Below are 14,506 nucleotides of genomic sequence, written 5' to 3' on the forward strand. Positions count from 1 at the left end.
GATTATTATCAATCAATTGTCTTGGATCGATTAGTTCTGTTTATTATACTATGTTAAATAAAACTAGCTTGAATTTTTTAAATTAATAAATTATATTTGTTTAGCAGTTAATTTTTGTGTATCACTGTGTAAAGTTTTTCGTGGTTGTAATGATTTTATGGGCGGTGGAGCAATGACAATGTTAAAATAATTCCCCATTCTTGAAACTTCGTCAGCTCGTTTAAAATCGTCAACTTGATTGGAAGGAACACCATTAAATTCGCGTACATCATCTTGTTTGTGATGAGGTTTTTGTATTCTGCCATTATTTTTCGCAATTACTGCAGATTTGCTAGATCTCCTGCTGGGGACTGGTATTCCCATCTGAGTTCTGAAAATATTATTTTTTTAATAACATGAAACAAATTTTGGGTATTCTATATTTACTATTACTTTATTTTACTGCGAGTGATTTCGTCATATATTTTATTATATTAAGAACTTTAGAATTTTTGTAAAATACTTTTTATGCATCTTAAAATAAACTTGAATTGTGAAATTTTATAAAACGTTTAATACGTACGGAGAGCAGTCCTGTGGCAAAACACACTGGTGCGTCCGATCGTCTCGCACGTAGGGATCCTCGCACACACAGCCAGGTTCGCAATAAGGATAGCAGGGCCGAAGGTGGTTACGTGGGTTGTCGCAAGATATTTCAGCACAGCCACCGAAACATGGTTCATAAATTTCGTTTGGCCAGTAGCATGCTGTGACAAATAATAATACTACGATAAACCTGTATTAAAAAGCCTTGTCTATGTTCATATGAAATACTTTTACCGAAATAATTTCCTTTAGATATTAGCGACAGTCTACGGCAAATAAATCTAATAGTGGACACAAGACTTCTCAAGTTCTTTTTCAGTCGTTTTCACAGATCCATTACAGCCCCCAAGGGGCTACTGATGGCCTAGACTCACCACAATTCTAACTTTATACACTTGAATTAGAAAAATACAATTTATTTCAGGTAAGGAACATAGCTTCTTGTTCTCTGAATATTTTTTTATAAGCTACAAAAGATGAGAACTTCAAGGCATATATGGGCCCAAGAAATTGGATTATTACTATATATATATATATTTTATTTATAGTAACAATAACATTTTCTCCTTATACAAATTTACCTTTCGAAATTTTATCCTCGTCTCTGCATGTCGCGATCATCATACAATGACCAATTACTACTAAATATGTGTATGCATTCATCACTAAAGCCCACTACACTGATTTTAGGTTTCTGTTACTTTAAGAAATGAGATTATAAAATGTACACAGTAAATAAAATTGTATCTAAACCTCCAATTATTAAGGGTCATATTCGAGTGACTGACCGACGGTAATAATTAAGATGCGAGAGATCTTATGTGGCCAGAATAAGGTCGTCATTGCAACGTCGTATAAGAGGGTGTTTAGTAAACATGGAGAGAGGTCGGTTAAGCCACGTTTGATTGAATTATTGCTTGTGTTACTACCTGTTCCCGCAACGCGAGGTCACGTTTCCTCGAAACTCCCTAATATTGTAAACATAATTTTCTAGCGCAAAATTTATAACTTTATACGTGACTAATAAATGTCGTGAATATAGTTTTGAAGTGTGAATATAGGAACTTCATGCTTGTATATAATTTTTAGGTTATTTTTTTTAAACTTTAGTGCTGTCCATCACACTTACTAATTATATTATTATACTAGCAATAAAGTAAACGAGTAAACCTAATCCCGATTTTATATGGGGTAGTATGATTGAATACCAAGATATTATACTTAAATAACAATATACAAACAAATATTATAGTCAGTGGCGAGTAACGAATTCAAGTCTAGATTTGAATGGCAGAACGAGAAAAGATAAACAAACTTTAGATTTCTATTCCATGCGATTTCCTGATAGTTCTGATACATTTTGCACAAAATAGAGTTCTTGATTAATGTATCGTTACGTATAATATTTAATTCCCCTGATCTACTCCATTTTAATTTTATACTATATATTCAACTTATTGATTTAAAACGGAACGCCGACTAGGGGTTATCAGAGGATAGTATTAGTATAGCACATTGCCCTAAGGCATGATTAGTATTATATAATGTATTATAATACTAAAAAAAGTACTATTGTGGAGCAAAAAACTTTTTGTGCAGTTTGCAATATACAGTTCAAATCAAATACAAAGCTGAAATATCTTCTTTGAAAGCGTGTAGTGATTGGGTGTATGAAAATTATGGCTATTATTATAAATTCGAAAGTTACTCTGCCTGTCTGTTTGTCTGTTACTCTTTAACCGGCAAACTAAGAATTTTATGAAATTAGGTATGAATCGATTTTGGACTTAAAGGAAGGATGTGGGCTACTATTTTATGCCAAAAACCTGAAGAGCAAACCCTAAAACGCAAAGCCACGGGTGACAACTAGTAACCAATATATTAATATTCCTTTTTTAAAACAACGTAAGTAAGCAAAATACTTTTCACAGTTTATGTGCGCTGCGATGGTTTCGTTTGTTATGAATTCGAAATTTACACTTCATAGGGATTCTCAGTTGAAAGACTTAATTCTCTTTTTATCCAACCTTTTGCCTCGGAAGCCTGCTTCTAAACTCTTGCCGATATGTTATTTGCCGATATGGATGTTGGATCACTTTGAATTTTCTACCGCATTTTTCACGGGGAATGTTCTGAGGAATTGTTTGGATCAATTGTTGGCGTTGCAGTGAGTCAGGTCAGGTGACCTTCCTGCACGTTTGCCACCTATAGCATAATAAAAACAAGTGATTCTGAGCTGGCCTACGTATGTATAATATAATATTATATTCTGCGTGACTGCAAACAGTCAGGAGGACATCATCATCACATCACATTGCATAATAAGACATGGAAAATATACTATGTACGTATAAGTCACTGACTTATATGAATAACAATTATGATTTCATAAAAATCTGAAAAGAAATCATAGAAGAGCTCAATAACCAAAAGCTGTCTCAATAAAGTCGTGTCGTCTGGAGTCTTGTTATTGTTAACACGCAGTTTTATGTAGCTAGGAGGATATGGAGGCATTTGATAAAAAGAGTATAAACTGCGGAAGGAGAGATCCGCTTGCGAAAAATAACCCTGTCGATAAAATATGATTGCGTGCGATATTTTTTATTACTCACCCATAAGATAACCAAACCGTCGTGGTTCGCACGAACTCCTGGAATAACGCACAAACATCAAACCGTAGTCATTAAAATAGACGTCGTAAAGTGTTTTACTGGAACATATTTTATTGTTTTGGTCAAAATATATACTTATGTTTTGTAAATTATATAAACGGTACTCATTAAAACATGCTGTTGCAATTGCAACTAGTCTTATGGACACACATAGTACTTTATATAAATAAGAATTACCTTAAGATCATAATTATATATTATTAATTTAAAATAGTTACTAAACATAATTATATATTTTCAGCAGTTTAATTTCGAATATTTTTGTACGTGTACATTTAAAACAATAAGTAACATTCTTTCGTTATATTTCAGCTTATTAACAGCTCATAAATAGTTCACTACCGGCGACGCGACGGCTTCCTCTCGTCTGAAGTAGCAGTTTGGAACTTATTTGTATATGCTGTTCCACTATGAGATGATGGTTATTTAACATTCACCATGAGTTGTGCCAGTTTTCTGACGATTATTTTACACATCAGACACCATAATAAAACTCAGTAACCCGCGATCTACGAAAAGATCTACGTATATTCACTATGCCGTTTCGGTTCGGTTATTATGCCTCAAAGTAAGTAGATTTTATTGCAATCCTTTACCTACATAAAAATTCAATGTGTGATGTAGACGCAAGATAAAAATATATAGAGGTGTGCTAACATTAAGTCGGACTATTTATGGTATGACCATGTTTGCGGTGTGGCGAGATTTCCGGATATTCGTAATGATATCGGATCTGTTTGGGTTCGTTTCAAAGCTTAAATGTTTCGTATGTACCTATATACTTTGTTTTTTTTTTTCCTATAATCTTGCAGCAGAAATTACAAGTACAAGACTTTCTGTTGATAAAATTCGATAGTCATTGCGTTATAAAATATATAGTCTAGTTAATACAAACTTTATAGCCGTATCATAAAGTTTATTTTTGTTTGGATTTTGTGTGAAGGTGTTGAGTAAACAGGCACTGTCTCTAGGGTCTGGCGAGCGGGTTCAATATATATATATATATATAAAGGGCGAACTCCTACTAGTCCCCGTGATTACTGTCAGCAAATAAGAAGCTCACGTGCACGGAAAACATGTTAGAGCACAGGTCGATTTTATTATCTCTTGTTTTTATTGTTAACTATTAATTGCAATTTCGCTTTAGATATTATTAAAGTAAATATGTTTGTATTTTAATAGAATATATTTTAAGAAGAGAAGCTTTAACCTTATCTCACTTCAACATAAAATGTTATAACGATCAAGTTTAGTTACGGGATTTTTTTTATTAATTAAAAGCAATACTTTGAATGTTTATAATTAATGTGCAATTTGCTAATTGATTCTTAACGAACTTCTTGATTACTTAGAGATTTTATATCTTGAATAGTTCAGGGTTGGGCAACAAAAAATGGAAAATGAGGAAGTTGTATTTCACTTAAAAAACGTAATTTATTAATTTTGTCATTAACAAAACTAGATGTTTTATCAAATGTATATTCCTACAAATGCTTTTTGTACAACTAATATTAACATAAGAGCGGCTGTGATTCAAACTGTTTTGGTAACGATGCTGTAATCTATATATCTACATTGTAGATGTATAACGTAATCCTATGTATTGAGATTTTAGTACAGTCATTATGAAAAACCATAATTGAGGGTATAAGATTTTTGACTGGGTCTAACTGTTTTACGCAAAAAGCAGTTAGTAGCAGTACCTAGTAGTTGCTGTAAATCTGATGGTGATTGATTTTTTTTTCAGCGCTGGCTGGTTATATTCTTATTTCGTTCTGGTTTTTCTTAAATAAGCTTTGTTTAATACTGCTGAAAAAGTTTTTAAAGCGAAGTTAGTAAGAAATATATTATGCGTTTATAATAATGCGATATTTGCAGGCGACTGTACATGAACGTGTATTTGCAATAGTCACGTGATACAAAGTACTCGTACTAAAGCAGGCTCGTATTTCCTACTCTAAGGTTATCTTATTCGATATTAACAACTGGTTGCGTTGTTTTGAATTAAAGGCTAAATTTACAATTGTAATAAAATCGTGTTTATTGCTCTCAATTGCTCAATAAGAAAATCATGATATACCTATACAATAGGTATAATTGGTTACTTACAACTTGTACCTCAAACTTAGCAGCTGAATAGTCCAATTAAAGTTTGTAAGTAATATATAATATTTATAAATAATTCTTGATATTTTTTGAAAAACTTTCGAAAGTACTTTTTTTTAATACTTAATGGTCTGTAAGTTATTATTCCAAAGTGGTTGGTTCCGACTTACAGGATATAAAAATGTCTGCATCATTCAATAAATTTCGAGTTGTGTTACACAAAAAATAAGTTATTTATTGGTAATTAGATGAAAAATACACAAGGGAGTGATCGGCGCACCGAGCAATATAATTACATTTAGAGATACAGACGAGAGGTTTAGAAGTAATAATCTACGTCTGCTGCTAAGGAGTAAGGGTTGTCTTTGGCTATTGTAAAACAGAAATAAATATGAATTTATTTAATAATAATCAGTCTATTTAATTTTATAACAGTAAATACATAACGAATGAGACACCTTCAAAGAAAAATGCACCTTTTCTGCTGTCATTAATAAGTAATGTCTTTAATAAATATTGTGTTAATAATTCATAGACTTTTGAATTGACAATGTCAATAAAAAATATATTAGGCTACAAAATAAATAAGAAATTATTCTGACTTTTTTAATTGTCATAGCTTTTCTTCTTTCTTCACATTCGATTATTAGTCCGATTTATTATCTAAAGGTTCAATTGAAAGAGGCGTTTCGTTATTATTATTTAAGAGTATTTTGCGACCCTAACCGTAGTTGGTACCTATTTGTAATTGAAAGACGCTATCGTCGAATCAATAAACAACAAAAGCGCGAGTACGTTGCTTGTAAATTAAGGGATTATATTAATCAGGATAACATATTTAACGACATCGCTCTTGAATTAGATAATTGCTTTAATTAGAAGTTACAAGAGAAATTATTAATTTTTGTTTGAAAATTATAGGATAGATTTTACTGAAATTTGTAAAGATACTTTAACCATTCTGAGATACTATTCGTTTCAACATTAGATATTTCTCAAAAACTAAATTTGACCATTGAATTTTATTTTTTTTAATTTGTGTTCACCTGTTTTAATTTTTGTAAACCTGAATATTTCATCGGACGTACATCTGCAATTTATATCAGATAAATCACAGTGGCAAAAGTAGGTAGATAGCCCAGCAGTAAGACATCATAGATTGTTCTTTAGCTTCAGTTTTCAGTTAGTTCAGCCTTCAGTTAATACATATAAGTATAATTTTTAGTCTCTAATAGTTGCTACTTCCCCGAATTTTGTAACTTTACATCATACAAAATCAAAAATGTTCATCGACGAAATTATACATATAATAATAATTCATTATACATATATAGATTCATTATTTGTAACCAAAGACTACCGACTATATCTAAAATAGATTTAAAACATTTAATTTAAGTTTCGAGCTACTAAACTTCATTACATCAAAACCGGTCACGTGTTATTTGTCAATGTGATCAATGCTGTTAGAATGTACTCATCATCATCATCAGCTTGTTTCAGCCCACTGCTGAACATGGGGCTCATGTGTTCGTTGAGGTTTAAATATAATGTACCTATATATTAAATTATATAAAATAAAAAAAATTAAAGATCAAGGCTGTTATATTCTCACGGGTATTGATATCATTAAATGGTGACACACTATTATAAACACGACCCAACCTTTATTATTTTGTATTACTAAATAAATTATGAATTTAAAAAATAAAAAAAAAATTTTTTTATTGTATAAAAATAAAACGACTCCCGCGACTGTAGGTATTATTGCTATCCGGTTCATAATATGTTTACTTCGAAAATATGACCATGTCTCCGAATATCGTTCAAGACACAAGTGGCTTCCTATACGTCTTCGCCGGAACCCGCATATTGTTTCCCTTTTGTACTGTGCGCTATTTAACGTTAGTTTTCCTATCAATTTAAAGGAAACATTTGAATTTCTTGGGGAACCTTCCTCATTAAGATCTTCGCGGTACCTTGTGCTCAAAATGCATGCGCATAAAACAATATTTCTCAATTACTCGTTTACTGTACAGGCCATAGTTATGGGATGTCCTTCAAGAAAAAATAAAAAAGTCAAATCAATTTGTATGTTTAAAAAAACTGTTAAAATAAGTACTTAAACAATGATTTAGATGACTTTATATGACATTTTATTATAATAATATATTTATTAATGTGTAATAGTCATATACAATGTATATATTAATATATGTATTAAATGTAAGTATTAGTGTGTAAATATTTGTATGTAAATTTATGGCTGCACCGCCTACCCAGATTATGTTTTTAAAAATCTCCCTCAGATTGGGTTGTCTGGAAGAGATGGCTTATTAGCCATAAGTCCGCCCGTTGTACAACATATCATATTTTTTTTTAAAAATTTTTAGTAATATCTTCTTTTTTTTAGTCATATGATTTTTGTACTTTATGTTTCTGGTGTACAATATAGTATATTAACATAATATAAACCCATAATAAATTACTCTTTCGTATTCTTACGAAATAACCTTCAATATGATGAAAACTCATGGTATAATCTGTTGTTGATATACAATCTGATGCGAAAAGTATTAATATAATATATTCGTTATTTTTTATTCATCTATGAATTAAATTATGATTGTAATTCAAATTATTGAGGGGGACTTTGAAGCATTCTTTATTTTAGAGGAAATTTATTTAATGGTGCCTTTAAATAATCTACTTCTTTTCAAATGTTTGTTAAATTACACAATGGACATTTTTTACGACAGAAGTAGTTATACCTTGGCTTCGTCGATTTATTAGTAGATATGTGTACTTTTTATTGCGTATAGATAGCTAAAATTATAAGATATCGTTATTTTGTAACACAATTTAACTTTTTTTTTTTATGTCATAGGTGGCAAACGAGCAGGAGGCTCATCTGATGGAAAGTGACTACCACCGCCCATGGACATCTGCAACACCGGGGGGCTTGCAGGTGCGTTGCCGGCCTTTCAGGAAAGAGTACGCTCTTTTCTTGAAGGTTCCCAAGTCGTATCGGTTCGGAAAAACCGTCGGCGAAAGCTGGTTCCACAGAGTGGTTGTGCGAGGCAGAAAATGTCTTAAAAATCGCGCTGTTGTGGATTTTTCGGACATCTAGGAGGTGCGGGTGATATTTGGAATTTTGACGAGATGACCGAAGGTGAAATTCAGCAGCCGGGATTAATCCGAACAATTCCTCGGAACATTCCCCGTGATAAATTCTGTAGAAGATGCAGAGCGATCCAACATCTCTACGCAAAGCCAAAGGATCAAGCAGATCGGAAAGGGCTTGATCGTCGATAATTCGAGCCGCTCTACGTTGGATACGGTCAAATGGAAGGAGCTGGTACTGGGAGGCCCAGAGGTGAGAGCAGTATTCCATGTGAGGCCGAATTTGCGCCTTGTATAGTCTTAGACGATGGGCCGACGTGAAATACTGTCTTGCCTTGCTGAGCACACCGAGCTTTTTTGATGCCAATTTGGCTTTGCCTTCCAATTGACCGCGGAACTGAAAGAGGCTCGAAACATCGACGCCAAGTATTCCGATACTAGCTGTGGCGGCTAACGGAATGTTCTCGAATCGTGGAGATACGACAAATGGTGTTTTTTTAGTTAACGCGCAAACTTGCGTCTTTTTAGGGTTGAAATGGACTAAGTTTAGCCGACCCCAGTTCGAGATTTTGTTTAACGAAGACTCGATTTCAGACACAAGTTTGTTCCGGTTTTCTGCGACGTTTTCCCGAGAAATATTAACACGGCCGGTGTATGAGGTGTCTACGATGCTGTCGTCTGCATAGCAGTGAATGTTACTGATTTGCAACAAGTCATTGATATGCAGAAGAAACAGAGTGGGTGATAGAACGCAGCCTTGTGGAACACCAGCATTGACGAATTTTAAGTCGGAGCATGCACCGTCGACAACGACCTTGATGCTCCGATCTGCCAAAAACTGGTAATCCAATTGAGTAATTTCCCGGGAAGCCCATAGGAAGGAAGCTTCGAAAGAAGCGCTTTGTGCCACACGCAATCGAAGGCCTTGGCTATGTCCAGACTGGCTGCTAATGCTTCCCCCTTGCTCTCAACTGCTTCCGCCCACCTATGAGTAAGGTAAACTAGAAGATCACCGGCTGAGCGACCCCGACGGAAACCGTACTGGCGATCGCTAATGAGCTGGTACTCCTCTAGGTACCGCAGGAGCTGGCAGTTTATAATGGACTCCATTACCTTGGAGAACAAGGAGGTGATGGCTATAGGCCTATAATTGGACGGGTCTGAGCGGTTGCCCTTTTTAGGGATCGGATCCAATCAAATCGGATCAAAAGTCCGTAGCACGATTGGAGGGATGCCATCGGGTCCACTCGACTTATGAATATCCAAGGAAAGAAGTGCTTTACGAACTGCACTTTGCCGGAATTTAACCTCCGGCATCGTGGTATCACACCGCGGGATTGTTGGTGGTGACTTTCCTCGGTCATCCAGAGTCGAGTTCGCCGCGAAGAGAGAGCCTAAAAGATCAGCTTTCTCCTTCGCTGTATGGGCCAATGACTCACCATCCTTATGCAGAGATGGTAAGGAAGGCTGACAGAAATTCCCTAAGACAGCCTTGGCGAGAGACCAGAACGCTCGTGTTCCTGAAGGGAGGCGCACCAGTCTCTCGCCAATTCTGCCAAAGTACTCCGTCTTCGCCTTAGCAATCACGATTTTGAAGGACCTAGAGGCAGAGTTATATTTCTTTCTGAATGCGCTGGTATTTACATCACGAGACACCGATGCGCCAGCCCAGTCTTGATAGCGTTCCCATTTTCGGCGTGAAGCCGTTTTGCAGAAACGACCAAACCAGGGCTGGGACTTGCCACCGACGGGGACCGCAGAATATGGAATGAATAGTTCCATACCCTGAAGCACCACATCGGCGACAGAGTCAGCAACAACACTCGGATCATCCGGCGAGAAACAAACCGGCGAGAAACTCATAACTAAATACAATTTGAAAATCATAAACAAAATAAAAACGCGAGAAAAAACACGTGAGAGATTCTTCTCTATATGTATAAGTATCTCAATCAATTAGCGATGAGATTATACGAAGGAGTGAATGCCAGATAACGCAGAAATTGCGGCTCATCGGAGGGCGATGAAAAGATAACCAAAAATATTACCACAGATACTTAAAAGGAAGAAATTTTCAGGTGAAAATACAAGACGAACAATTCCAACGAGTCTCAACGGACCTCCAGAGTAACCGCAGTACTTTTGTTTATCTTCACCAAAAAGCTTTTGTTACGTCTCTCGATACGATACTTAACATATTTTAATATTTCTAGCTTTGTTTCTCTTAACGGAGAAACGAATTATTTTGAAATGTGAATGAAGAATATTTTAAACTGAATTAATTATATTGAATATTATATTACATATTCAGTTGTATGGTGTCCCACGTTTTTAAACACAGCTACCTTTGATTTGCATTTATATTTCAAAATGTTATGCAAACATCATAAATAAAATAGTTTACATTTAATCCTGATATAATCTGATATAATCCTGATATAATCTGCCACTTTACTGGAATTATGGTGTGACAGATATGACCTGTATACATTCAAATCACTAGGTATATGATGTCTGTATACATTATACAGAAACAATTATTCGCTCCGGAGCAAAGGCGGCCTCTCCTGTTGCGGAGAAAGTTTGGATCAACAAATATACACCTTACATATATACTCTATATATGTATTTATTACGAATATAACTTAAAGAAAATCACTGATAAATAAGTTAAGCAGTACACATTTTTGAAAATACTTTAATTACTTACATCAATTACAAATAATTTACTCATAATTCACATCAAATACAGTAATACACCACTTTATACAATAAAATGTTATTATAGTATGTTACTTCTAGTGCCCTATGTTGACTGTTATATTTTATTTACATATTAGTAAAAACTTCGCGGGCTTCTGTTAAAACGATCGTGTTATACCTGTGACGTGTCGCAAATGCGGTGCTTCCCATAAAATAAAATAAATTTTTCAATCGCTTCATGAATTATTATAATAATTATACATGGATAATAGGATCACCAAGGTGAAGGCCAGAGTCCACGACATGGAAACTACCGGTTATACAACTCGCACTATCACTAGCTAGGAAAACCACCATATTTGCGATATCCTCAACCGTCGCTATCTTTCTTAGGGGTATCGATTCTTTCATACTTTCATATAAACCTTTATTCAGATCGTCACTTATACCGGCCGCCATGAATAGATTCGTAGCAACTGGTCCCGGATTCACGGAATTCACTCTCACTCCCTTAGGTGCCATTTCCAGCGCGACGCATTTCGTAAACATATCAAGTGCGGCTTTAGTCATGCAGTAAGGCATCAAGGCCGGCATGGGAACGCTTGACAGTATACTCGATACGATAACTATGTTTCCTTTAGTCTTAATCAGATGTGGTACGGCTTGCTGAGTTAACAGGTATGTACCTCTAATATTCGTCGCCGATATGCGATCATAATTCGTAATATCATCCATTAATCCGGCCATGAGCAGCATTCCTGCGTTGTTAATCAGTACATCGATCTTTCCGAAGAAATTTATTGTCTCTGTGATTATGCGCTTGTTGTCATCTTCTATGCTTATATCGGCAATAATTTTTAACGGTTTGTCGCCGCTTTCATTTTCGCAGTGGTCGATAATTTCTTTAAGTTTTTTCTCATTGCGTCCAACTAAAGCCAATTTGGCAGATAGTTTGGCGAAATTTAGAGCACAACAAGCTCCGATGCCACTGCTTGCACCCGTGATTAAAACGACTTTGCCTTTGAAGTCCATTCTCTATGAAACGTGGACGATGACTGAATAATTAAAGTTTAAACTTACGTTATATAGTTGTGCTCAAACGCAGACAACTTCATGCGTCGAGTCGTCAATATATTTATGTGACGTTTATTACAGAGCCGTGTCTCGGACAAGTTCAAAGGTTTCATACAATTTTAAATCGTAATATTATATTAGGCTACTAATTTATATCCATTCGAATTCAATTAATATAATTAGGAAAAATATTTTTAGTTAGTAATTGTAGTTTACTATTTATAAAATAAATGTCTTACGAATTGTTTTTTTTTAAAAGCAGAAAATTTGTATGTGGTAATGGTAATGTATAATTTATATTAAAAAATATATATCTATTAATGGTATTACCAAGGGTGACGCGACTTGCGTTTTCCTTTCTTATGACGACGATGATTTGCAGTAAGTGAAGGAAAATGTGTAAGAAAACAGGGTAGTAATAAATTGAATTACTTGTATGTAATGTTAGTTTATAACGTGAGTGGATTTTCATTACTGAAATCGGTTCGATTTTTAAATATTTTTTGTAAAATCACCTTTCGTGTTTTTTTTTAAAAGGGATGACTTATTTGTCTGTGTGCCATGTTTCAGCCGAAAAGTAAATTAATAATTTATCTAATACATTTTTCGAGAGTTAGTAATACCAATATAATATTTTTTATTATTGTCTTCGACTGAGATTAGCTTGCGAATTATCACGAATTGCGCAGGATATATTGTTGTGCACGTGCACGACCATGTGACATGAGAATTTCCATTATAACCTAATATATTTTATTGGCCCAACATAGGACTTGAACGTGGACCCATGACCTGCATTTGAACATGACACTGACTTAATGATGCAGGTCAAATAAGAATATTATATGTATGTATATATAACTTTCTTTGGTTTTGTTACTAATATTGAAAACAAACAAATGTCTACTGATAATAACAAAATTGTAAATAATATGAATATATACCTCTATTAGAGGTGAGGGTGAAGAGTTCGTATTGCCGGGACAGGGTTGACTTTGACAACACCCAGTCTATAGTAATTGAGTTCACTTTTTCAATTTGCGGTGAACAATGTCGAGTTTTATTGTTCTTGTGATATTATTTTAGATTCTGTTATATATTTTTCCTACGTTGACTTGTATACGTTTTCCGGTTTGTAACTGTAAATATAATTCGAATTTTAACATTTGACTATATAGAACGTCGTACGACTATGTAGCACATCTTAGAAGATGCAATAGATTCGAGACTAGAGTTTTGAACTGAATAATTTGTGTTCATAATTCATCCATTGTAATCATTCATGTATCAGGTGAAACTCTCCGTATACTATCATAAACTGCAATGAAGCAGTGTTCTGAAACTTTTTGTGACTTTTACTTCAGAGGAGACGAGGCCTGTACCCAGTAGGACATTATAGGGCTGTTAATTTAAGTTATGATGTATAAATATAAGTATGGGATAGATGTATCTTGTATATATGTATTTATTAAATCGTATTTGATTGTATTGTATGTTATTATTTATAATATTTTTTTCCGTATCCGTAGATACTATTGATTACTCCGTGATTAGTAATTGATAGTTTCCTACGATGCTCGTATTATGTTACATACATGGTATAAATATTGTGACATTATGACGTAGATATATTTAGAATATCTTATTACAATAAACTAATATAAAATATAGCTTTTTATATCCGTTTTATAAAAAAAATGCTTTTGATTGTTGAGGAGTTCCTTCGCCTGGAGCCAATCTTGAATGTAGAATGACGTCAAGCTTACCATAAAAATCTATTGTCATTGGAATCCAACATGTAAAATTTCAATTCTGTAGGAAAAAGGAAAGGGTTCTAATTTAGCTTGAAATTGAGCTTACAAGATTTGATCTAAACAAATCAACAAACAAACATTATAATTTAAATAATAGCTTGTAAAAAATTACCTACTTTGAAGACTGCAATAAACGTTTGAATATGTGCAGTGTGCAAAATGCATTTAAACTGACTTTGAAGTGGGGGGAGGGCAATGCGTCTGTATGTACAGTCAAAGTAAGAAAACCTTCATCAGTTTTCAAATTCATTCCTTTATCAAGTCGTAAACTCTTAGTACCTTTTGAATCTAAAGCACTAAACAGACAACTGCATATGAAATTAAACTAACATAGTATGATAACTTAGTTCAAAATAGAGTAACATCTTTGGACTACGTCTAGTGTCATATCAACATAAAAACTTTTTTATGGCCCAATTAGTCATTACA

At 34.1% G+C, this 14,506-nt stretch overlaps 3 protein-coding genes across 4 annotated transcripts in view; all 3 read right to left on the minus strand.

Moving 5' to 3' along the window:
• Positions 1-14,506, minus strand: part of LOC113400289 (uncharacterized) — a 215,511-nt gene that overhangs the window by 155,661 nt on the left and 45,344 nt on the right. The gene's annotated exons all lie outside the window — the stretch shown is intronic.
• LOC113400428 (uncharacterized) lies at positions 83-1,255 on the minus strand. Its single transcript, XM_026639984.2, has 3 exons — positions 1,167-1,255; positions 563-746; positions 83-370 (listed from the first exon to the last, which is right to left on the minus strand). Exons 1-3 carry the CDS (start codon positions 1,246-1,248, stop codon positions 91-93), a joined length of 546 nt encoding a protein of 181 aa, XP_026495769.1. The 5' UTR covers positions 1,249-1,255; the 3' UTR covers positions 83-90.
• LOC113400278 (uncharacterized oxidoreductase TM_0325-like) lies at positions 11,169-12,265 on the minus strand. Its single transcript, XM_026639799.2, has one exon. The coding sequence runs from the start codon at positions 12,219-12,221 to the stop codon at positions 11,445-11,447; it is 777 nt and encodes a 258-aa protein (XP_026495584.1). The 5' UTR covers positions 12,222-12,265; the 3' UTR covers positions 11,169-11,444.

This window comes from Vanessa tameamea, chromosome 17, assembly GCF_037043105.1.
Source record: "Vanessa tameamea isolate UH-Manoa-2023 chromosome 17, ilVanTame1 primary haplotype, whole genome shotgun sequence".
Classification (NCBI taxonomy): Eukaryota; Metazoa; Arthropoda; class Insecta; order Lepidoptera; family Nymphalidae; genus Vanessa; species Vanessa tameamea.